Here is a 26,827-nt window from a genome sequence, read left to right as displayed (position 1 = left end):
CAATCTCTCCATTGTTCCATCTGAGACATTTGTCATTAAAAAAACAACTATAGGAAAAACACTGTCAAGATCGGCATTTATTGCTCATCCCTAGTTGTCATTGACAAGTTGGTGATGGGATGACCTTCGCTCCACAGCCCATGTGACAAAGCTACTCCCTCAATGTTGTTGAGTAGGAATTTGACAGGGCAGCATGGTGGCGCAGGGGTAGCACTGCAGTCTCACGGCGCCGAGGTCCCAGGTTCGATCCCGGCTCTGGGTCACTGTCTGTGTGGAGTTTGCACATTCTCCCCGTGTTTGCTTGTGTTTCGCCCCAACAACCCAAGCCCCCACAACCCAAAGACGTGCAAGGGAAGGTGGATTGAACACGCTAAATTGCCCCGTAATTGGAAAAAATGAATTGGGTACTCTTTTTAAAGTAGGAATTTGACCAGTGGTGATGATGGAATTGCAAAATATGTCTAAGTCTGTTTTGTGACTTGGAGAGAACTTGGAGATTATGATGTTCCCATGTACCTGATCCTCTTGTTCTTCTGAATGGTGAGGTCACAGGTTTAGTGGGTGCTGCCGAAGAAACCTTGATAACTTGCCGCAGTGCATCCTGTAGTTGGAAGCACTGTAACTATGGTACTCCAACGGGGGAAGGATTAAATACCTAATCTGGTGTTTGGAGGGCCAATCAACCAGACTGTCCTGATGGTGCCGAGCTTCTTCAATTATGTTATTGCTGCACCTATCCAGGTAGGTGGAGATCATTCCACCATACCTGTATATTGTGCCTTGCAGCTGGTGGAGAGGCTTTGAGTCGTCACTTGCTGGAGAATACGCAACCTCTGACTTGCTGCAGTGGGCATGGCATTCATGTGGCTGGTCCAGTTGAGTTGCGGTTTAACCAAGTATTCTGAATTTAACAGACAGTGGACTTCTTTCAGCAACCTGTCAGGCTACTAATACGAATGCACAGTGGGAAATGCGTCTTCCTTGAAACTGATGGGCTGGGAAGGCTTTGATCAATGAAACCTAAGAGCCATGGGATAGGCTGGGAAGGCTTTGATCAATGAAACTGAAGAGCCATGGACAAATAAGAGGCTGGTACTCACAGTGCTGCTTCTCAATGGCCAGCATTCTCCATTCCCTGCTGCTGTGATCGGGAATCCCGGTCAGGCGGAGAATGGATCTTCAGCTGAAAAATGGGATCGGCGTCGGGCGGCATTCCCATTCTCTGCTTCCCTACTGCCGGCCATTGTGTGCGACCCACCCTACGCCACTAGAAACATGCAAAGTGTTGATTTGGATGCATTAGCACGAAATTAACGGGCTGGAAGCCCGATTTCTCCCCCCCCCCTCCCCCCCACAATCCATGTGTTGTTCCAGCACCCACAGCAGGAAATCCACCGGGCGGGCTTTGGTGTAAGTATGGCCAAACGCAGCCCTGGCGCGGCCGAGGTCAAGGGGGTCATTACACAGCTAATGTGCAGTCCAGGCAGTTCAGTGAAGAATCGATGCAGGAAGACTTTTCCTGTCCTCCCATCTGCTCCCTCAGCCCTATGCCTTTAGAAATTTTTGAAGTGTCAGGGGCTTCTTCGAAAGCCCACAACACTTGAAGAGACATCAAATCCCCTGCGATCCTTTGAAATGCTAAGCGTCCATTCAATTTCACAGAGCAGTACCTTTCACTAGCTTGTGATTGACAGCTTAATCGTTCAGACACAGCTCCTAGGTTTTTTTTTAAATCTTTCCCTTTATGCTTGAATGCATCCCAGGTACCCTCCATTGATGCTACCCACAATGTTTATAAATACTCTTGTTATGATTGACAGATGGCTGACCACATCAAGGCCGCTAAGTGCTTTCTGAAGTGAAAGCACCAAGGATAGCTAATCAGCATCTCTAACTGGATACAAAGCCCATGTGAGGCACATTTCCATGGTGATGGTCTTTGAATTTGGAAGGGTAGAAAGGAAGCCATTGTGATAGTGGGTTACAGGATTTCCTAAAATATTGCGGTGAGATTAGCCTACCAAACTGTGAGAGAGAGTAGCAAAAGGCTGAAATGTCTCTGTGGTTTATTATGTTGAAAACTGGCATTTGCACGGATTTTCCGTTGCCTGCTGCTGGTAGCAGATTTCCCGATCCAGCAGAAAATGGAGCAACAGAAAAGGAAATTGGCCATTCTGATCCTCCAGTCCCCCGAGCCGGCAAGCAACAGGCCGTATTGGCGGCAACATAATGGGTGCGAAGCCCAATTCTCCAAGGCGCATCATCTGGGAGTCATGCGGTCGTGAATTGGTTTAAGTGTTTTAAAGCATGGCCCTGATTTGGTGGATCCCCGCATTGGGTCAAGGGGTCAGTGCATGACGGAGTTGCCCCCCTCCCCAAAGGTCCACCAGAAGGCCCTTTTCTCCCCTCAATGCAAATACTGCCCCCCTCAGCCCAAACACCTAGCCCATCAGACTCGCCGCCCCCCCCCCTCCCCAAGACCACACCCTATCAGTGTTTTCTTCTTTTTAATAACTTTAGAGTACCCAATTATTTTTGTCCCAATTAAGGGGAAATCTAGCATGGCCAATTTACCTATCATGCACATCTTTTCGGATTGTGGGGGTGGGACTCATGCAGACATGGGCAGAATGTGCAAACTCCACAAAAACAGTGACCCGGGGCCAGGATCGAACCTGGGTCCCCGGTGCCTTGAGGCAGCAGTGCTAACCACTGTGCCACCTTGCCAGCCCTTCATCTGTGCTTTCTGCTATGAAAAAGAGGCAGTCAAAGCACTTATCTGCTTTTGATGTGGTGAGGAACTATCAATTATAGCAAGAGTGTTTATAATCATTATGGGTAGCATCAAATCAAAGTACTTCAGATCCATTCAAGCGTGAAGGGAAAGATAGCGCAACAATCCACCAAGCAGCTGCCTCAGGAGTAATAAAACTGTCAATCACTGGCTAATGCAATATATTGCTGAATGAAATTGAATGGAAGATTTACATTTCAAAGGCTGTCAAGGGATTTGAAGCTCTTTGAAGTATATTTGGCTTTCGAGGAAGCTTCTGACACTTGTAACAGTTGCTGCTTTCAGGAAAGGGTGATTGTTGGGGGGTCTCTGATGGCAGTCCCTGTTGGGGGGGTTCTGATCGGGGTCTCTGTTGGGGGTGGTCTGATGAAGGCCTTTTATTTTGTTACAGTAAATGCGAAATCTTGTTGAGTCATCCATTCAGCAATTAACTGGAATTTCATTCCGAAGTTACCAGTCTACAGGGATGACCATACTTTCATTGCTATGGTTGCTGCAGCCTCAAATATCAATGTCCAGTTGAACTATTCTAACCCATGCTGGTGTCCTTTTAATTAGGAACCCTTCCTTTGACAGACTTATCCCACCCAACCGATTAATCGGGAGAACCCAAGGGCGGGATTTTTATTGTCGTGGCTCATCCAAAGACCCTGGCAAAACCCAGTCTGTCAGCTGGTTTACAGCCGTTGATGGCCACTTCATTTTGGCAGGGCCCCAAGTTCAGCAAATACCACTAATGTTTCAGGGCGATGAATTTTCGTTAGAATTTACAGTTTTGCCTTGCAACAAATATCGATTCATCTACCCTACTGTCAGTCATTCCTGTGAGAAATGTAACGGCCTCTTCTGACATGGTTTTTTGTTTATTTTCTGTTATCTTAATCCATTGCTGCAAATTACTCAGCAATGTATACACCATTTTACTGTATTTACATGAATAGACTCCAATAAAGGTTGATTTTCTCTTCAAGCATTTAGATGGGAAAACATTTCAAACAATTGGATGTCCCCAAACACTACTTCTATTGTCAAGCACATGCATTTAGGATTGGCCACAGCGGAAATAATATTTTTTTTCTCTGGTTGTCAGGGTTAATGATCTTGTAAATTGACTTTGTTTCACCTCTAAAGAGCACAACCTTGTGGTGGCAAGTGCTACTGCGTATTCTGGCCCAGCAGCAAATAGTATGGGCTGGATTCTGCGCCACGCCACTTTTCAGCCTCGACCCGCTAGCGGGATTCTCCGTTACGCCGGCTGGTCAATGGGGTTTCCCATTGTGGGGCAGTCCCATGCCGTCGGGAAACCCTCGGGCGCCGGCAAAACGGAGAATCCCGCCCTCTGCGTCCCACATACAATGTATTTATTTTGTTTAAAATTGTTTGCAATGTGTTAAAAATGGTGACAGATCATAGGGTTGAGATAACATCCTAAACTCTGAGAGTGATGCTGAAATTGCTTAATATGCATCCAACCTCATACATGGGACAGAAATCGTTCTCTCAGGCCCTTTCCTGACATCTAACATGATGTTGGAAATGCAATTTGATGTTTCTTGTACGTTTCTTTGATTTATTGCTGCTGGTGAAATCACACTTGTGGTAAGTTATTGATACCTACGTTTGCAGGTAAAAATATTTTTTATTTGAAAAGTGTTAATGTCGCATTTCACAAGAGTCATTTCCTTAATGTGTGTTTTTTTTTAAATGGTTTCCAGAATTCAATCCCGGTTACCAATGATTCTTTTAACAATTATGTATAAACATCCATATTGAGAGAAATATATATTTATTTAAAAAATTATTCTGAACTCTTGCACACATTTCTTTTGGATAGAATGACCATCTTCATTGTGGGGGAGAGTTGGACTCTGTAAATGTGAACTCTCACCTGTCTGCAGCTTGTTTCTTTCCCTAAGTAGATCGATACTTAGGGATCTAAGCACCAACCATAGGAACACAAGGGCTGGGATTTTCCGCTCCCATTTACAACGGGCGGGTTTGGAGGCGAGAGGGGAAAATATCACGAGATGGCCAAAGTCGCATTTCGTGGCCGAGTTAAAGACCGCAGCGATCGTCCCCTACCCCCCCCCCCCCCCCCCCCCCCCCCCCAAACCGCCCTCAAAGTCTGGAACCTCATTGTAATACATCAGCCTATCATCGTTGGGCCCATACACCAGAATCATCCCCCAATGTCAAATAATTTGTACATGGCAGCGATGGACATCTCCTCTCCAAAGACTTGCAGCTAGCGAACGATACTCCAAGGGGAGCTTGGCGACGTGTGCAGTGCTCTGATGGCCATATTCCGACTGTATAATATATTTGATATGTTCTTTTTAGCATTCCGAGTTCATTTTAATAGTGCCATAAGTGGCAGTGGGGTAAGGGAAGGGGGCATGTTTGATTGGCAGCGGCATAAGTACAGTTGTCAGCAAAATTGTGTCAATTGAAGTTTTCTATTGATCCACTATTGAGTAGTGGGCAGCACGGTAGCACAAGTGGATAGCACTGTGGCTTCACAACGCCAGGGTCCCAGGTTCGATTCCCCGCTGGGTCACTGTCTGTGCGGAGTCTGCATGTTCTCCCCGTGTCTGCATGGGTTTCCTCCGGGTGTTCCGGTTTCCTCCCACAGTCCAAAGACGTGCAGGTTAGGTGGATTGGCCATGCTAAATTGCCCTTAGTATCCAAAAAGGTTGGGAGGGGTTATTGGGTTACGGGGAGAGGGTGGAAGTGAGGGCTTAAGTGGATCAGTGCAGACTCGATGGGCCGAATGGCCTCCTTCTGTACTGTATATTCTATGTTCAAGCAGCTGTCTTCAAAAGTACACCGCACTAATATCACTTCCCTAGTATTAAACCTATTTTCATGGTACCAATCATAGTGGCAGGGCAAGTCACTAATGAAAATGATATTGCATTCACTGGTCTATAATCCTTGTTCAGGGCTCAGGTTTTGAATCGCATTCACGTTGTACTAAGATGATCATTTTCATTGGATTTCTTTTACTGGTACACCCCACTCCAAAATATTCATTATTGTTGTTAATGAGTTTTAATAAAGGAGACAACGGAGGACTATCCACTTTGCAAACATCAACTGTGTTAATAACAAAGTGAGTGGAATATTGATTTATCTAGAATGCAGATTTTAATCTGTTTTATTAAAAGATTCTTTATTCTGTTATTTTGCAGTTAGAATTCTGGACAATGACTGCAAGGAAATGAACTGCAACGGTCTGGGGAATATTGTGGTTAAGTAAGTGTTAATGGAAACATACCAACAATAGCTGTGCTAAGATGTAATCAAGATTATTATTCCTTTTAAATCAACAGACTGTACCTTTCTTTTATTACGTAGACTGCAAATAGACCTCTGTGTATTGATCAAACCTTTTCAATCCAACCCAGACCCGTGAGACGCTGTGCCATTGCTGGGTTGAAGAATATTTTTTCAAGTGAGGCTATCACCTTTTTATTGGTATATTGGGCATGATTCAAAGAAAACATTTTAAAATCCAGTTTTGGGCCGTTTGGTGTTTCGCAGCAGCCACATTGGCGAGATCGCGGCCCCTATTCAATGGCCATTTAGAGCCAAAAGTGACCCCCCCCCCCCGACGAGATTCTCAATATTACTGACTGCCTCGCCGACTGGTGCACCCAACCCGTGCCTCAGCACTCCCAGTCAGCACGCAAGCATGGGAGCGCATTGACCTGCTCCTCGCTTTGAGGATGGCAACCTCACAGTGCTGCTCAACATTGTGGATGAGAGGTGGGGCCACCCTGTTCCCCGAGGGGGTCGGAGGGCAAATGCAGGGTCAGCATTGCCGCCTGGGAGGCAATTGGCAGTGGCTGTCAGTGCGGGCAGTGTGATCAGGAGGGCCATTGTCCAATGTTGGAAGAAGACAAGCGGCCTCCATCAAGCTGCAAGGGTAAGTTATCACCTCCTGGCATCAGTTCTGCCTGACGCCCCTCAAATTCCCAATCTCCCCCCCCCCCCCCCCCCCACAACACACACAAATCACTGACTGACACCTCTCGCCCTCCCTACATCCGATCTTCATGCTTCCAAAGCATGGCTCAGTCTGTGACAACCATGGCTGAGGGCTACGACATGTCCCAGTTGCTAAGGACATGTGCCAGATGCAGATGGACATTGCTTAGGCATTCCTGAACATGGCCCAGTCATTGAGGACCATCGCTGAGTGCGTCAACACCATGATGCAGACATTGGTGAGACTGCAGGACTGGCAGTGTCAGAAGACTCCGAGGCCTCAGGGACTCACTCTCGCTGCCGTCCATCCCATGGAGTCCCCCAGGGCCCTACGGGTACCAGCAGGGAGGGGGAAGTGCTGGAGGCCTGCCACCAGAGAGACAACAGCGGTCTCCTGTTCTTCCGAATTCCCCCCGATCCTGACACTGGTGCATCTAAAGGACAGCGGGCAGAATGTGGTGGCACGGCGATGCCAGTGTCACCAATAAGTCGGCCGGGGAACCCCCTGGCTCCAGGCCTTCCAGGGATGCCCGCTAAGGGCAGCAAAGGCCACAGGGCCCGGAAAGCACCAGGCTGCCTCCACTTATCTGCATCCTGGGGAGACACCTAGACGTAGCAGTAGACCATGGAACATTAAGAAGAGAGAGTGAGCCCTATCTGTAGCCATTGGAATGGAAATCTATCACAGTAAAATGTTCACTGTTTTTTTTCCTATAAATTTAGAGTACCCAATTCATGTTTTCCAATTAAGGGGCAATTTAACGTGGCCAATCCACTTACCCTGCACATCTTTGGGTTGTGGGGGCGAATGCAAACACGAGGAATATGCGCAAACTCCACATGGACAATGATCCAGAGCTGGGATCGTGAGACGGCAGTGCTAACCACTGTGCCACCATGCTGCCCCTTAAAATGTTCACTATTAAAACATGTTACACCTGATACGTGGGAAGCCTCTGTCACGTTAATCTTCACAGCAGGCCTGCCCGCACCCTGACCCCCCCGGGCATAGTGGTCCAAGCTCTCAAGGCTGGGCGTGAGTGCATTGTCAGCAGAGAGATGGGTCAGACATTATCAGAATCTGAGAAGGACCAGGGTTTTCGACAAAGGGAGTGGTCATGGTGACCCGCTGACAGTGCTGAGACAGGCCCAACACACTGGAGTGATGTTACACAGACCCTTGGAATAAGGGGCGGAGTTTGGGAGGGGGGATTGGGGGGACGGTGGGGATTAGGGGAGAGGGAGGATTTGGGGGAGGGAGGGGATTGGGGTGAGGGGGGTTTTGGAGGGAGGGGGGTTTTGGAGGGAGGGGAATGGTGGGGAAGGGAGGGAGGGGAGTGGAGTGGGGTTTGGGAGGGAGGGAAGATGCGGGGGTGGGGGGTGCTGGTTGAGCTGATGGACACAGCCTTGTCCTAGGAGAATCTGGAAACAATGAAGGCCTCCCTGGTCCTCCTCGCAAGTCGGGCCCTCGCGACCGCATGTTCTCCGGCTCCTCCTCGGGCTTGCCCTCCAGCCCATCCTGGACTGCCTCCTCCTCCTCCACAGACAAGGTGGCATGCCGCCACCCTCCTCCAGCGTGTCGCCCCGCTGCTGTGCCAGATTGTGAAGGGCACAGCAGACCAAACAAGTAGGAGACCCTCTGGGGAGTGTACTACAAGGCATCCCAGAACAGTCAAGGCATCAGAACCACATTTCTAGCAGGCCGATGCACCGCTCAATGAAAGCACGGGTGGCAACATGGACCTTGTTGTAATGGGTCTCAGGCCTCTGCAACGGCATCATCAGCCATGGCCTCAGCGGGTATCTGGTGTCCCCCAAGAGCCAACCTGTCATGTTGAGGTGGTTCTCGAAGACACCGGCTGTCTCCGAGTACCCCAGGATGTAGCTGCCATACCCACTACCAGGGTAGCGGGCACACGTGCATGATTCTGCGGCGGCGGTCACATACGATCTGAACGTTCAGGGAGTATAACCGCTTCCTATTAATATAGGGAACTCCTTGATGCCCGGTGCTCGCAGGGTAACTTGCGTGCGTCGATTATCCCCTGGACCTGGGGCATCCCGGCAATGGAACCGAATCCTGCAGCCCCAAGAATGGACCTAGTCGAGCTGGAAGGTGATATAGTTGGATGCCCGAGCATACTGAGCATTCGTAACCTCCCGGATGAACCTGTCGTTGGGAGGGTTGGGGTATGCCACACAGGTCCCCGTTCGAGCCCTCTCTGGCGACATAAAGGTTCAGGGCTGCAGTGAGCATCATGACTACTGGAAGCAGGTGTTCTCCACGGGGTGCTATGCCCGCGAGGGCGTGGCACTGGTGCCACATTGTCTCCCTGCTGAGACATCGGAATCATAGAATCCCTACAGTGCAGAAGGAGGCCATTCGGCCCATTGAGTCTGTACTGACCCTCTGAAAGAGAACTCCACGCAAACCCATTTCCCACCCTATCGAATAATGTATCTTCTGCAGCACATGGTGTCTCAGCTCATTGAATGACCAACGGTGCCTGTGCATCTTGGTCCGTCACTGGCCTCCCCATCTATGTCCCTCCTCAACCTGATGGGCGGCCAGGTCTTCAGGGTGTGCGCCGGCCCCCTGCACATGCGATATAGCCTGCAGCTTGTGTTGGTGTTGCTGCTGTCTCCAAAATCTGCCGGCCTGGGCTGCCAGAAGCGCAACGAGGGCAGACTCCGCAGACATCTCCAGCAAACATCGGTATATCTGGAAGGAATTGGAGAATGAGAGACCAACAGTCAGATAGGGCTTCCACCCCGGAATTCCTCAAATCCCCCAAGCCTCCCACACCCTTACCATGACTTCCCGCTTTCTCTCACAAGTGCCATCGAGCGAGCCAGTTGTGCTGGCAAACCTCGCTCTGCACACACCCCCCCCGGCCACATCAAGAGCCCCCAGACTCCGGCAGAAAGATTAGGGAGGCCATGCTCAGCTGCCCTCTGCTCGTCCACACACTTACCCTTTGGCCGCGAGAGGGTCCTCAGTGGTGGAGCCCTGCCCTTAAGTGTCTGATTGTTGGCAGCTGATGCTCCTCGGGTTCAGGCACACAGTTTAGGCATCAAAGCTTTCTGTACCTGGCACTTGAGAGTTAAGGAGTGTGAAGTCCTATCACAACTAACAAGGCTAATTCCTCATTTGAAATAGCCTGCCGCTGTGAGGCTAGAGGCTGCTCACAGTCTAATGGAGTGAAATTGATTTCAGGATAGAAGCCACAGCATAATCTGTCCTGAAAGTGTTTGGTAGGACAGATAGTGAGTTGCTGCAGTGCACTGTACTGTGCGCACTGTATTTTGTACACACTGAAGCCATCCAATAGTGGAGAAGTAGTTGTTTAAGCAATTGGATGAGGTGCCAATCAAGCAGACTGCCTTGTTCTGAATGGTGTTCTGTGTTGTCACCGCTAAATCCATCCAGTGTAGAGTGTTCCATCACATTCATGACTCCTGCTTTGTATGTGATGGAAAAGATTTGGGGAGTCAGGAGGTGAGCCACTCATGGGAGAATACCCTGCCTCTGTGACCTGCTCTAGTAACCACTCTGGCCCAGTTGCGATTTTGATTGTGGGAAGGATTTGGTGATAATCCCATTAAATATCAGGGGAGATGGTTGCCCTTGTGTTGGAGATGATTATTGCCTGTCACAAATGTTGCTCACTGTTTATCGGTAAAGCCAGAACTTGCTGCCTGTCCATGTGGAATGCGCCATCTTCTAAAGAGTTTTGAATGGAACAGATCGCTGAAATCATCAGCAAACATCCCAATTCGTGATGTTTTGGTGCACACGATGAAAATATGGATGTTAGCCTGCGGACCTATTGCATTGATGTCCTGATGTGAGATGATTTGCCTCCAGCAGTCACATAATCTTACTTTGTGCCTCTAGACATTGAGAGTCCTCCCCCCACATCCCCCACTGATTCCCATTGATTTCAGTTCAAAGGCTCCTTAGTCCGACACTTAATTGAATATAACCTGTTGATTGGAAGTAATTTTTGACTGAATTCAGTCATTTGTATTGAACATTTGCATTCAAAGGTAGAACATCTCTTTATGCACAATTCAAATTTGAATGATTAAGTGATTCAAATATGAATTACCAAGTCATTCCGATTAAATTGCATTGAATAAACTAAGTCTATTGCAATTTATAATGGGCTGTGATTGATGCATAATTCATAATTAGTTGTGACTTATTCGAAAATGGTAGAAATGGTTAACTGAAAAATAATTAAATGAATATGTTGTACATAGAACAGAGAACATACAGTGCAGAAGGAGGCCATTCGGCCCATCGAGTCTGCACCGACCCACTTAAGCCCTCACTTCCACCCTATCCCAATAACCCCTCCTAACCTTTTTGGACACTCTTAACCTTTTTGGACACCAAGGGCAATTTATCATGGCCAATCCACCTAACCTGCACGTCTTTGGACTGTGGGAGGAAACCGAAGCACCCGGAGCAAACCCACGCAGACACGGGGAGAACTCTGCAAAGACAGTGACCCAGCAGGGAATCGAACCTGGTACCCTGGTGCTGTGAAGCCACCGTGCTATCCACTTGTGCTACCGTGCTGCCCTAAAAATCAGTAAAATCAGTTGAAATTGCTAAGCCACTCTTATCCAGAGGATATAACGTGTGGACACATTTGATCTGTTTTGAGGAGTACAATAGATTGTCTTTGGTGTTCAAAAAGGTCTAGTTCTTTCGTGATCCAATATATGGAATATAACTGGAGGGTAGTTTTTCTGTTCTCTGTAACTGTGGGCACTGGCTTGAAACAAACCATAGGGCTGGATAATCGTGTGAAAATCAATATTCAGCTGGTTTCCTACCTATTCTGTACAATGCACAAAGTGGATTTTTAAAACAGGCTGAAGTTTTCCCACATAAAACGTATAAATATTGAAATAAATGGCAATGGTGGTAAAATACTTTTCTAATGTTTCTCATGCAAAATGTATTTTGCACAAGTAACTGCGAAAAAGGGAGAGTAATTTAAATTGGACAGCAGAGGGCACCAATCCTAAACAATTTTTACAGAGATATTTAGCAGCAACATGTTGATTGCTGCTGTAGGGGTGAACAGCCCACATCCATTCTTACCTATTATCTGAGGAAAACTGCCATTGGATGTAACAAATGCATTTTCTTCTTCTAAATGAAGCTGACCTACATAATCTCCCTCGCATGGATGACCGTGCTCGTGGTTGCCACGGTCACCACAGCTATGGGTTTGTAAGCTCCAGGTTAATTTCAAGCTACTCCAGGGATACCAGAGATCTGAGTCAATTTTCATGGAACAATTGCATTGCTCGCCAGGGTAAATATTTTCTCACGTTTCTCCATGGGAAAACTGGCAGGAGAATTCGTCCAATGTTTTCACATTGTAGGCTTTCCCAAAACCTGAGCGTTACTCTTGGCATCGACATCTCCAGCCAGCCTCCTGCTCACACAGTCCTGTGACCTCATCGCACCACAAGGGGGCTTACTTCACCAGTACTCGGGTAAGTCAGTAAACAAGGACGAGCATGCAGGTCACTGTTTGTTTTCCAACAGAGGATAATGATGGTAGCTTGGTTTAGGACACCCCTCCATTGTCTCGTCCACTTGAAGGGGAAGGCAGACAGCAACACTATCACCTAGGAAAGCAGGTTTACCCTCTGTCGCCCTGGCCCATTAGCCAAATGAAACAGTCACAAAGGTGTGAAGATGCAATGAGGTCCACTTGGCAAAATCATTTAATGAATATTCTATATGCATCTTGAAGAAGCTTTTGACACGTTGGGGCCAGTACAGTGCTGCGAGGTTTTGTGAAAGTATTGTAATCTACTGGCAGAGAATTTCGTTCAGCTTTATCAACGAGGGGAAATCTTCGGAGATCTGTTCCATTCCAAATTTAATCGTTTTTATCATGCCTGTCATGGAACTCTACCTGGCAATGTAGAAAATTGCCTAGGTGAGTCCTGTATACAAGGAACAGGACGCATCCAACCCAGCCAATTAACCCCCTATCAGTCTACTCTCCATTGTCAGCAAAGTGATGGATGGATTCATCAACAGTGCCATCAAGGGCCACTTACTCAGCAATGACCAGCTCACGGGCACTCAGTTTGGGTTCTGCCAGAGCCACTCAACCCCTGACCTCATTACAGCCTTGGTTCAAACATGGACAAAAGAGCTGAATGCCAGAGGTGAAGTGAGAGGACTGCCCTTGACATCAAGGCAGCATTTGTATGGCATCAAGGGAGCCCTTGCTAAACTGCAGTCAGTGGGAATCAGGGGGAAACTCTGCTGGTTAGAATCATACCAGGCACAAAGGAAGATGGTTGTGGTGGTTGGAGGTCAATCATCTCAGCTCCACGACATCACTGCAGGAGTTTCTCAGGATAGTGTCCTCGGCCCAACCATCTTCAGCTGCTTCATCAATGACCTCCCTTCCATCATAAGGTCAGAAGTGGGGATGTTGCGGATGACTGCACAATGTTCAGCACCATCCGTGAGTCCTCAGATAATGAAGCAGCCCATGTCCAAATGTAGCAAGAGGTGGACAATATCCAGGCTTGGGCTGACAAGTGGCAAGTTACATTCATGCCACACAAGTGCCAGGCAATGACCATCTCCCATCGTCCCTTGACATTCAATGGCATTACCATCGCTCAATCCCCCACAATCAGCATCCAGGGGTTTACCATTGATCAGAAACCGAACTGGACTAACCATATTAATACTGTAGCTACCAGGGCAAGTCAAAGGCTCAGAATACTACAGCGAGTAACTCAATTCATGACCCCTCGCCCAAAACTCTCCCCCAAAACCTGTCAACCATCTACAAGGCACAAGACAGGTGTGTAATCAAATACGCTCCACTTGTCTGGATGAGTGCAGCTCCAACAACATTCAAGAAGCTCAGCACCATCCAGGACAAAGCAGCCCACTTAATTTCTCCCCTTTCCACAAACATTCAAACCCTCCACCCACCAACGAACAGTGGCAGCCATGCGCACCATTCAAAGATGCACTGCAGTTACTCTCCAAGGCTCCTGAGACCTTCCAAACTCACGACCACTACCATCTAGAAGGGCAAGAGCAGCAGATACCTGCGAACACCACCACCTGGAAGTTCCCCTCCAAGTCACTCACTATCCTGACTTGGAAATATATCGCCATTTCTGAATTGTTGCTGGGGCAAAATCCTGGAGTTAGCTCTCTAACAGCACATTGGGTGTACCTACACCTTAGGGACTGCAGCGGTTCAAGAAGGCAACTCGCCACCACCTTCTAAAGGGCAACTAGAGATGAGCAATAAATGCTGGCCGAACCAGCGATCCCCTCATCCTGTAAATTAATTTTAAAAATTAAAAAACCCCGGGGTGGAGTCAGTTGCTAAGGGGTGGAGTCAGTTGCTAAGGGGTGGAGTCAGTTGCTAAGGGGTGGAGTCAGTTGCTAAGGGGTGGAGTCAGTTGCTAAGGGGTGGAGTCAGTTGCTAAGGGGTGGAGTCAGGTGCTAAGGGGTGGAGTCAGGTGCTAAGGGGTGGAGTCAGGTGCTAAAGGGTGGAGTCAGGTGCTAAGGGGTGGAGTCAGGCGCTAAGGGGTGGAGTCAGGTGCTAAGGGGTGGAGTCAGGTGCTAAGGGGTGGAGTCGGGTGCTAAGGGGTGGAGTCGGGTGCTAAGGGGTGGAGTCGGGTGCTAAGGGGTGGAGTCAGGTGCTAAGGGGTGGAGTCAGGTGCTAAGGGGTGGAGTCAGGTGCTAAGGGGTGGAGTCAGGTGCTAAGGGGTGGGGTCAGGTGCTAAGGGGTGGGGTCAGGTGCTAAGGGGTGGGGTCAGTTGCTAAGGGGTGGACCCAGTTGCTAAGGGGTGGAGTCAGTTGCTAAGGAATGGCCCATGCTCGGCCGACGCCGGAATCGGGAAACACAATTGGGCAGAGAATTCGGTGTCAGCCGAAAATCGAGGTTGACGCTGGCGGCAAATGCAAGGCCATGCTCCGGTGCCTTGACAATGGAGTGAATGCGTTCTATACCTTACACCGGCCAGGGCATGCAAATTGTACAGTAAAGGTTGTTGGCATATCATTAATGGGCCCGATCCAGCATTTTCCGAGCCTTCTGCAATGCTCTGCTTCTGACAGGAGGAATTACCAATGGTAAGGTTCACTTGTGGTATGTCAAATTGGGAAACTGGCTCCGTGGCTGCTGAGGGTGTGGGAGGGGGTACAGACAGTGTCCAAAATCGCTATTGTGGGCTGACAGTTGTGCCGCTGGCCAGGGGGATGGGGCGGATGTCAGTCTGGACTGGAGGGGAGTGGCGGGGGGCGGCTTGGAGGTGGGTCATGGGATCGAGGTGGTGGGGCACGGACTGCCATTACCGCAGCCTGCAAGACAGCCATGTCACTGGTTGCCCACTGGGAAGTTAAAGTTACAGGTCGTATGAGTGCCCGCCGCAGGCCACCCCACTGGGTACCCTCTGGCCTCAGCCAACCCATTAACAGGACGGGTGTGCTCTAGTGCAATCATTTGGCTGGTATAAGGGTTGGCATCCATTACAATTGCGCGAGTTCTACATGGCGCCTGTGTTAGCCCATTAACGGGACCTGAATCGATCCAGGACTGGCACCGCTTTTGTCCACGCATAACACTCGCAATTCACTCCCGGCATCAGCAATTAGTCTCTCAGACGGAAAATTTGCACCAATGTCTTTCGTCAATATTTTGTTGGCAAAACGCTCTGTTTATCCTGTCCAGGATGTTGGACAAGCAGTCTGATTATTTAGGGAAGTGCGGGGATTGGGAGAAGTGACGATAGGGTAGAGTTGCATGTCACCAGCATACATCTGACAGGTGACATCACTGAGGGACCGCATGTAGATAGGAAATAGGAAGGCACTGATGCTAGATCCTTGGGAGACAGCGAAAGTAATGGAGTGGAAGCAGGAATAAAAGATTGATTCAAGAATGGAATTCTGACTTTCAAAGACTTTGGAAGGTGTAAGAGTCCATCCTGTTTATTTCCTTTGTTCCCATTTTATTTTGATTATTTTTGGTCCATGGAACCATAATTGGAATGTGCCTTTAAGCAGTAAAGTGTTTGCTAGTACAGTGTGTTCCTAGGTTTTGTATTTTGGGGAGGAGCAACCACGCTCGTCAGTGCCGAGTGAATCGTAGGAACTGGTTTTGGAGGAATTGGCTAACTGGCAGCCTGTGGGTTGCCCAGGGACCGTGTTCTGCCTGACAACAGTCAGCGATTGGTTCCTGTGTGATGCTTTCAGAGAGAGAGCCTGGCGGAAGGAGAAGGAATGCTCTCTCGGTCTTGCCGAAGAATTGCTTTATTGGTATTAAACCAGGGAGTGCCTGGCACATCTTTGCTGTAAACTTAAAAGGATCCTGAAGCTACAGAAACGATAGACTACCTTGCCAGAGAAAACCATCAGAAGCCTGAGCCTCGGAGGAAGAGGAGCTGTGTTTTCTCCCTCTCTCTGCTATCAGTTGCCTGCTGTCTCCGTGGGTCTGCAGTGAAGGTTATTACACGATGAAGGAACGGAAAGTACCCAACAAAAGGCCTAACCCTGAGAAAGAAACTAACTGGAAGACACCCACCTGAATCAAAGATCCTTATTCTTTTCTTTTCTTTTATTTTCCTTGCCCTTTTCCCTCTGTTTGTTTGTTTGTGTCAACCATTTATACTTTCATCAATATTGATGAATAAGGACAATCTCTCGAGTAAGTGACCTATTTCCAATGCAAGTCAAAATATTGCAATAGTCTTGAATGTGTGTCTCCAATTGATAGTGGTACAATTGTAAATTTAGTTCTCATTGGAACCATGTGTATTAGATCTCCTGTACATGGGCCATAACTGGTTTACCCACATCATTTCCTCTTCTCTGAGAATGTCCAAAGCAAATTCCAACATGGTTACAAATGTGATTTGTTGCATCTCCATTGCCTGGATAAGTCCACTCAAGAAGCTTGATACCACCCAGAAAAAAGTGGCCCACTTGATTGGCACCCCATCCACCATCATTCCGGCATCTCACACAGTGGCAGCAGTGTGTACCATCTGCAAGATGCACTGCAGCAGCTCACCAAGGCTCCTTTAACGGCACCTTCCAAATCCACAATCTCTACCACCTAGAAGGCGAAAGGCAGCAGATGCATGGGAGCACCACCACGAGTTCTTCTCCAAGCCATACACCATCTTGACTTGGAAATATATCCCCGTCTCTTCACTGTTGCTGGGTCAAGATGCTGGAACTCCCTTCCTAACAGCACTGTGGGTGTACCTGTGCCACATGGAATGCAATGATTGAAAATTGTATCTCACCATCACCTTCTCAATGGCAATTGGGAATGGCCGAGCCAGTGACAATCATACCCGGTGAAAATATAAAAAAAACTACTTTGCACACTATTTTCCCTATTTTAACACCATTGTTTCCTTTAAGGTTACCTTTGCCTCCAGGTGCATTTGCTACACTTTGGGAAAATGAAAAATTGTTCAAGGAGCTTTACTTCACTAAATATCCAGTAAGTGTGATACTTCTAAAAGAAAAGGTCCCTTTTGATGTGAATGTAAGATGAGAAAACCGTTTAGCATTTGAGGATTTTTGTTGAATTATTATACTCCAAGTAAGGGCTGGTGTTTGGAATATTTTCTAATTTTAGCATCCAGAAGGAGATTTTAACATATCAACAGCTAGCAGAAACTATGTGGACAATGAGGTAAAATACTCTGTGCAGCTTTCCCTCTGATCCTGTTGTCTTAATCCCACTATTAATAGGCAGGTTATAATGACAGCCACAGGATGGTAATAGTGTTCTCATTTAAATAGACAACTGGGACTTTAGTTAAGTTATTGGAATCTGCCTGCAGCCTGGATCATGTAGCAGAAATGCTGCTCCAGGCACCAAGACATAATCTTGGGCCTCTGCTGGTTGGGCTTTTTGATAACCTAACCGTGACGCCGTTCCATCAATAGCAGGATATAAATTCTTACTGTATAGTTGTGATAATAGCTGATCTCTGTCCTGGGACACAAGCTTCTAACCTCTGCCTCTGAAGGTGGGCGGAGTCATGTTTTAGACCATAGTTGTGAAGTCTCTTTGTCTGTTCATAAACAACATGGCCGGGATTTCCACTGAGTCAGGTTGACTCATGAACCCTTTACCTCGGGAGCCCTTTAAAAATGGCGGGCAATTCCTGCTTCGGGGATTGCACAATTTCTTGAACCACTGAACACTATAGTACATAGTCTAATGTGTGGGGAGGAAAGAATCTTTTTTAAAAATGCAATTCATTGAAAACTTTCTCCTACGTTTGATATAAGCCTGATTTCCAAGCTACTAAAGGTGTCAATTATCCAGGCCCTTTAAAGCCTCAAAAAACACAAACCACAATCCCTTGAAAGCACGTAACTTGTGTAAACATACATTGTGGAATTGACAACAGAGATCAGAGGAACTGTCAATAGAAAAACGATTCCTCTGGGGAGCAGGTGTTATAGTACTCTAATATTGAGGAGTGAGGGATGGAGGACTCTTGTCCTTATTTTAACATCCCCATGGCATTGAAGAAGGCCTTTTAAATAGCTCTCCTCTGTACCGCACCTCTTCCTGGGTTGGCTGGCTCAACTCCAGCCCGCACCCGTCCCTCAACATGAAGGCTCCACCTTTGTGAGCACTTTCTCCACAAGCAGGAATTTTCCCAATTCCCCCTACCTACCTCAAGGATGTAAATTCAGGCCTATATCTCAACAATTAATGGATGTATTTCCACAAAACTTGATAAACAGATAGGGGATGACCCCTAAGGCAGAGCTTATTAGCTTTAGGTAAAGCTGTGGATCCAGAACCAGATTCTGGTACTTTTTTAAAGGATCTCTTAACATTGGGAGATAGGACAAACTGAGGTTTTTTTTTTTTTTTTTTAGAATGTTGTGGGTTGTTTTACTTAGAATGTTGGGAATTCTCCCAGCTATCAAAATGTGAGCAGAGTTTTCCGAGCAAGCTATTGTATGTGCATTGACCTGGAGACTCCTTGGTAAGCTGGAAGCCTTTAATAAAATGACTTCTTTTTCAGCTTTGTTGTTAAGAGTACCAGGCAGGCAGAACCCTCAAGCAAGAGCTTCATGATTGTGATATTGTTGAGTCAACACAGTGTGATGGAGGTATCCGCTGTACTGAATGCCCTCTTCACTTGTATTTTACTGTATTTATCAGAGAAGTTGAGGTGATACTAAACTATCACATTGGGCATGATTCGGAAATTGTACTCCACAAGTAAGCGGAAAATTTGAATGATTAAAGTAAACCTGTCTCCATGATTTCAAATGTTTTCCTATATCTATTTCAAGGGTTACTATGATACCATGGATGCTGGCTATATCGATAATGATGGATATTTGTATGTCATGTCACGGGTGGATGATGTAATCAATGTGGCGGGTCATAGGATTTCAGCTGGTGCTATTGAAGAGGTGATATTACTTTAATAACTTTTTATCGCCATTTAGTTTTCTTTTTCTATTCACAAAATTTGTTCCTCCGGCATATCAGTGACAGGCGACCTAGGGCAGTGTTTTTCAAACATTTTGTCACCCTGCTGAGGTCCCCAACCCCCTGTCATTCGAGTGGGGTGGTGAAAATATTGAACTTCCTCCCACAAACAACTGTTAAAGCTGGGGATTAACAGCAAATTTCCAAACTGAAACGGGTAGCTTTTGTTTAGTAAGCGGTTTGAGGATTATAAAACGAAGGTGAGTAAATGGAGTTAAAATATAGACCAGTCATGATCTCATTAAATGGCAGAGCAGCCATGAGGAAGAATGTTTATTTCTGTTCCTACATTCCAATCTTCCTTATCCTGGACTGAACAGGTTTTCAAATTCTCACCCAGTCTGTTATGTTACCTGTTAAGTTAATTCCTCCACCACCTCTTAGAATTTGCAGTGCAGAAGGAGGCCATTCGGCCCATCGAGTCTGCACCGGCCCTTACAAAGAGCACCCTACTCAAGCCCACATATCTACCCTATCCCTGTAACCCCCACTTGCACGTTTTGGACACTAAGGGCAATTTATCACGGCCAATCCACCTAATCCACACATCTTTGGACTGTGGGAGAGAAACCGCAGCACCCGGAGGGAACCCACGCAGACATGGGGAGAATGTGCAGACACCACACAGACAGTGACCCATCCAGGAATCGAACCTGGGACCCTGGAGCTGTGAAGCAACTGTGGTAATCACTATGTTACCGTGCTGCCCTCTTCATTGAGAGAAACTAAATCTGGAGGGAACTGAACAGAAAGGAGGTGTCATCCTTTTGCTGTACCATTGTTCTCTCACTAGGACAATCTCTGATCCTGAACTAGAATTCCACATACATCTCAGCTCCCAATAAATGCTGAGAATAATTAAAATAGCCTATCCAAGCTGCAATTCCCAGATAAACATCACCCCGTGCTCAAGGATAACCCCACTGCTCGTGTGTCTTCAGCATTGCACTATGGGATTAATTACCACAGAATGAGTGACTGGATTCAAACCTAAAATCCTGTCAACAATGACCTTTCAAATAAAGCTATTGGCTGCATGAAAATACCACAGTTCGCATTCCTGCTTCACCGTGAGGAAAGCTAGGAAGGTATTTACAAAACAAAACCGTTCAACTAAAACTTTACCTTAAATTTTCTTGAGGCCTGAGCAGGAGGACAGTGTGATCCCATGCCAGGAAACAAGAAGGGCCCATAAATCTGGTGCTGAGGCCCGACACACCAACGCCGCGACCCTTAACTCCGCGACCCTAACCCTTCTGACGCCTGCCCGCGACTTACCTGCGGGTCACGACTCTCACTCTGGAAACCCTCGGCGCTGTTTGTGATAGCATCATATAGTTATGTTGCCCTATGGTGAATAGGTGGCCTGTCTTGATGCAGTATCTTTCCTCTGGATGACACTGCACTTGATGAATTTACTGGTAACAGTACTTTGTCACCAATTCCTTATTTTTTAAAATTCATAGAATGGAAGACTGCTATTAAAATGTTTGAGATGAGTAAATAAAAAAGTGAATAATTTACTGAATATGTTTGCTGACGTTCTTTCAGGCTGTCATTACCCATCCAACTGTAGCAGACTGTGCCGTGGTAGCCCTCCAAGATTCCTTGAAAGGGCAGGTTCCGCTGGCTTTGTGTGTTTTGAGGACTGGTGAGGTCATTAATTTTTCCCATTAAATGGTGTTATGCATCGCCACTTCACATGTAAATAAATAGCTTCAACAACTTTAATGAAAAATATGCAACCAGGTGTGACCGAGGAATTGGGAGACGTCGCAGAAGAGATTGTTAAAATTGTTCGCGACTCCATTGGACCAGTTGCTGCTTTTCGGAAAGTGGTTTTTGTGCCGGTGTTACCAAAGACTCGTTCTGGCAAAATACCTCGTTCTACACTTTCAGCTGCTGCAAATGGCAAACCTTACTCAGTAAGTTGGTGTTTTTACTTTATTTTGTGGAGCAATGTATTTGATTTTTGAAAGTTGGCCTTTTGTTAATGACACCTTCGGTTTGAAATCAATGTGATCTCTATTTTTAAAAAAAAAAAAATTTAGAATACCCAATTGTTGTTTTTCCAATTAAGGGGCAATTTAGCATGTCCAATCCGCCTACCCTGCACATCTTTGGGTTGTGGGGGTTAAACCCATGCAAACAGGGGGAGAATGTGCAAACTCCACACGCACAGTGACGCAGAGCCGGGATTCGAACCCGGGTCCTCAGCGCCAAAGTCCCAGTGCTAACCACTGCACCACCGTGCTGCCCTGTGATGTCTTTATTTGACATATCTTCTTGCATGGGTTTATACAGGGGTATGATTCCCCATGGAGACTGATTCAAAAACATTTAAACTTCCAGTTAATTTCTGAAAAGAATGACAGGACATGATTTAACGTTTTAAGAATGTTACTGTAATAAATGGCCATAAACACTATTAAATAAATACTGTTTTTGCAGACAACTTGTAGTTTAATTTACGGAAAGGAACATTTTGCTTTTATTTCTTTTTAAAATCCCATTCCTGGATATGCCGGGGTGAAGCTCCTGGGTTACAACGATGGCTGAAAAATGGGCTTCAGTAGCTTGCAAAGAACCTGCCGCTCTTTTGTTTTTTCACCCTCTCTCTTTTCTCTTGTATCCAAAGTTTGGAGTGGTATGTCTATTTATTGTTGGCCTTTTGTTCCCAGGTGTGACAGCTTCACCTTTCTCAGCGAGTTTCCTGACGTGGCCAAGCTTGTAGTCAGGCAAGAGTTGGACTAGTAAGGGGCAGCACGGTGGCGCAGTAGTAGCACTGCAGTCTCACAGCGCCGAGGTTCCAGGTTCGATCCCGGCTCTGGGTCACTGTCCGTGTGGAGTTTGCACATTCTTCCCGTGTTTCGTGGGTTTTGCCCCCACAACCCAAAAGATGTGCAGGCTAGGTGGATTGAACACGCTAAATTGCCCCTTAATTGGAAAAAATGAATTGGGTACTCTAAATATACAAAAACAAAAAGAGTTGGACTAGCCGTATAACGGCCTTCATTTTAACTAAATTTAAAGGCACAGTCCAATGAATTCATAATCATGGCAGTTTTCCATCTCCAGAGGACATTAGTGAAACAGATGGGTTTTTATGACAATTGTTTCACGTTCATCATTGGAATTTATTTTTATTGAAATTCAAATTTCACCATCTATCGTGGTGGGATCGAAACCTGGTTCCTGAGAGAATTACCCTGGGTTTCTGGATTACTAGCTCAGTGACAACCCCACTATGCCACAGGCATATTGTAGGGCACATTCCAGTTCCTGTAACAACTAATTTGATGGGCTAAAAGTAAAACAAAACCAGTCAAATTTGAAGAAATATTTAGCATATGAAACATGGGAACAGTGGTTTGAAAAATGCCAAGAAACTAAAGGTACTTAAGAAAATCTTGAATGAGCGCTGAGGCAAACAAACCAATAGAAAACAAAGAGTCAATGTCAAACAGTTCAAAATACACACTGATAAAAGCTCCAAACATAAAGGAGTATATGCTTCGTATTTAGTTGCCCATCTGCTCCAGTTTTCTCTTTAGATTCCAGCAGTATCTGTTTCCTTGTTTTCAAAATGGTTGGAAGACTGTCAGAGGGTAAACTCCAAAGTCTAATTTGAGTAAAGTTTAGACCAGGTTTTCACGGGAATTTTCACTGAGAAAACTGGGCCAAAATGGTATCTTCCTTTATCTTAATTTGAGTCTTTCCGCCCAAAACAAAAAGTTTGGTTAATCAAACAAAACATGGCAATTCAAATTGATGACAGCTTATACTGAGAGAGAGATAGAGAGAAAGAGAGAGAGTCAGTGACCGGTGACGGGAGAAAGAGACAGGAAGGCAGATACAAGACCAAGAAGACACCAGCCTATCACAAAATAATGAATTGAATGTTCAATGTTTTAATTTAGATACCCACAGACCATTTCTGCCAGATCCAGGACCTTGTGCACTCTGTTCGGCCCATGCCCCATCCCTTTCTTTCAATGTTACATACCCCAGGAAACTACCAATGAGGGGAAACCCAAATTATCTACCAGTGTGTGAAAGTCCACATCCAGTTCCAACAAACCTCTGATTGCGCTTCCACAGTCCTTTCACTTGCCACATTTCCCCTCTCTCTGGTGCCACATCATAGGACCATGCCAATGAGCTGGGGCATTAAAGGAAAACCATTCCCTTAATGTAAAGTGCCATTTTGATAAGTCTTTTTATATTCTCACTTACGCTGGCTCTGCTTTGGCATCATACATTACATCCTCTGATGTTAGAGGTGAGAGTTCTCCGGAAAGACTGCAGACTATTGGCTGTTTATACTTGAAAGGTAATTAAGAAAATCCTGGGATAATATTTGCACCTATCGGATGCCACAATAGCCCTTCTCAATTGATAAATGAAGATGGGCTGATTATTTTATGTCCTTGAATAACATCCCCAATCATAAATAAAAACTGAAAATTACCTTAAAGCACTGGATTCTCACATTTCTAAATGTTATGGAAAACGTATCTATATTTCTTGTCAACTCTTTATTGGTGTGGTTAATACATCAAAAGGGCTCTACCCAGGATTGTCAGATTACACCGGACTGATACACTTGAAGCATCATGGTCAATTGATTTGGGGATTTCTTTCTATCCTTTCATGGGTTAGCAGAAAACAATTCTTTTTCAATGTTTGATCTAGAAAACTGTGTTAAAATTGTTCTGGTAAGTTTGCTGGATGTTCTGTTTCTATCGCCATAGTTAACATTATCCACCTTGAGTATTGCTGAGAAAAAGAGACATGCTATCAAAGCTTTTCACCTTGCACCCATCCGGACAGCTCTCTTTTTCAGCAATACTCCGGTTCTATACTACCAGTTGACTAATTTTTTCCCTTCTTCCGTAGATAACATCAACCATTGAAGACCCTCACGTTTTCGCAGAAATTGAAGTGATTCTGAAGCAGAAAATCTTTTTCCCTTAACATTTGCTGTCATATCATGAATTGTGATTGCTTCCTTCTTGGTGATCAACAATGCTGTGTCCATATTGAGCATACCACTGAATACCACCAAATTTAAAATTCTGCCTTTATTTTCAACTTTATAGCACATAACATAAACATTTATATCTGTAATTGTGCACCATGAAAGGGTCAAATCCATAGTATGTCTTATCCATAATGTTGCAAATTTAATTCATATTTAAAGCATTTTGCTTATTAGTTTCCGTCCGGGTATTATCTGTACTATGAATAGACGGTCACGTGTCTCTTGAAGAAATCAGTGAAACGGTTTTCACACCATTGCTAAATGGGGTCATTTTCCATTTTCCTCAAAAGATCATGGAATGAAATTCGAGCTGCGGTCAAAGATTTTATGTACCGAATCAAGGGGCAGGGATTTCCACCCCCCCTCATGGTGTGCTTTGCGGCGGATGGAGATGGGCTGTCATTGGCCAGTAGCAGGATTGTTAGATCCCGCCGCTGCCAACAGGGTTTCCCGTTTTATCCCGCGGTGGGGGTTCGCCGCCGGCGGGATCGGAATATCCCGCTGATGGGAACTGCCGGAAAATTCCGACCAATGTTTAAAAAAACTGACTGTTGCACAAAAGTACCTTTATTTTATATCTACCTTAACAATAATTTTAAGGTTTTGCTCGGATTTAAGAAAGAATATCAAATATTATCATGCAAATCGGAGCAAAATTGGAATCACATGCTTATGCTGGAAATAGTGTTTTACATTTCCAATTATTAAGAGAAATCCTTGAGGAAAATTAAACCAAAATGTTCAGGCCAGTTTTGGGTAAAAATGTGTCGTTAAAGGATCAGCGTTGTTCCTATTACTTAGCAAGTGAGATATATTTAAAATATAAACAGAAAATGCTGGATAAACTCGTCGGGAGTGGCAGCTCTATATGACCCTTCTACAGAGCTGAAAAATGGATAGAAACATGAGGAATTATATACGTGGGAGAGGGGGAGAGATGTATAAAGAGAGATGGCTAGAGTTTAATGGCCACTTCATTCAAAGGAGAAGTCACCATTAATTCTCAGCATCATTCACCTCTATTGCTCTTTATTGGTCATGGACCAATCAGCTGATTGCAAAGAACATCATTCATAAAATTATCTGGCTGGATGTTCCATGGTAATCTAAACAATCTGAAATTATATTTGTAAAAATGTACTAAAGGAAACAATATTTCAAAATGTCTCTTCATTCTTTGCTGCATCAAAATATTTTAAAGTCAAAATTTTGAGTAAATCCCTTTAAAATCCAGTTGTTACAGTCGGATAGAAAATGTGTACCTTCTTACATTTTTTTGTACTTTTTGGAATTTGTGCTACCATTTCCTTTTTAATGTGTGTTTTGTACAGACTCCTGCAAAGTATAGGGTTAATTCTAAATGTATGCTTGGGACATATGGCTGTGTGACTTCAGTCAAATCGAAGTCACACTGTAACAGGAATTGATGGTGTTAGTGTGAATAGCAAAGAGGCAAGTGGGACAGATGGTCTAAACTGTGTTACCAGTTGTGATCAAAGGGATAGGCTTTGAAATATATACATCAGTGAACCTTGAAGCTACATCTAAATGAGTAAAGGTTATTAATATAAAAGCAAAATACTATGGATGCTTGAAATCTGAATTAAAAATGAAGTTGTGGGTTTGGGAAATGTCTATACAGGAAAACGTTAGCGATGGGTTGTAATATGCTGAGGCTATCTCGTTCGGTATATGACCATGAGACATTTGTCCATGACAAGTGAAAGACAAGATTAAAGCGACATCAGAACACAGCAAGACGCTGTAGAATACAAAAGAGTACATTTGGAGAGGATTGGCGTAGCAGACTTAAAGATGACATATATAGAGACAAGAGGCAAGGTGTCATGAAACAGCCATTGGAGTCATTGAGAAGCAAAGACCCACTTTAACTAGATATCATCTGCTTTCTTTTAAGTATAAAATGTGTTAGCTTAATAAAATCTCCTTTTGCCCCCTGCGTTAAGTGTCATCCGAAATTTATTGTCTGGTCTCAAAACCTCTTGCACAATTTATGAACTTTATCTTGGATAGAAGTTGTATCTGTAAATTTTAATATAGAAATATCAATCATGGGTTTAAATATTTGGAGAAATATCAAAAGCCATAAACAGTTATAGTTGTCAATGTAATCCCTGGAGACAAGCAGCCAACACTTCAATTGTTTATCTGCATTTGAAACCTAAAGTGATACCAGATCTAATGATTTTTCATCATCATTTCACAGACACTCTTCTATTTCTCATATATTTGAGTTGTAACACGGGATCAGGGGTGAACTGGCAAGGTGGATACAGAACTGGCTAGGCCATAGAAGGCAGAGGGTAGCAATGGAGGGATGCTTTTCTAATTGGAGGGCTGTGACCAGTGGTGTTCCACAGGGATCAGTGCTGGGACCTTTGCTATTTGTAGTATATATAAATGATTTGGAGGAAAATG

General features: G+C 45.4%; 1 protein-coding gene across 1 annotated transcript in view; it reads left to right on the top strand.

Annotated features, from left to right (window-relative positions):
* Nucleotides 1-26,348, top strand: part of acss3 (acyl-CoA synthetase short chain family member 3) — a 90,677-nt gene extending 64,329 nt beyond the window's left edge. Inside the window, exons 11-16 of the mRNA XM_072485159.1 lie at nt 5,986-6,049; nt 17,235-17,316; nt 19,143-19,265; nt 20,896-20,995; nt 21,094-21,269; nt 24,244-26,348. Of these exons, the coding sequence (XP_072341260.1) occupies nt 5,986-6,049; nt 17,235-17,316; nt 19,143-19,265; nt 20,896-20,995; nt 21,094-21,269; nt 24,244-24,321 (623 nt within the window). The 3' untranslated portion in view covers nt 24,322-26,348. The remainder of the gene's footprint in view (nt 1-5,985; nt 6,050-17,234; nt 17,317-19,142; nt 19,266-20,895; nt 20,996-21,093; nt 21,270-24,243) is intronic.
* The last annotated feature ends 479 nt before the right edge of the window (nt 26,349-26,827 follow it).

Source organism: Scyliorhinus torazame, chromosome 19, assembly GCF_047496885.1.
Source record: "Scyliorhinus torazame isolate Kashiwa2021f chromosome 19, sScyTor2.1, whole genome shotgun sequence".
NCBI lineage: Eukaryota > Metazoa > Chordata > Chondrichthyes > Carcharhiniformes > Scyliorhinidae > Scyliorhinus > Scyliorhinus torazame.
This window is presented reverse-complemented; position numbering and strand designations above follow the sequence as displayed.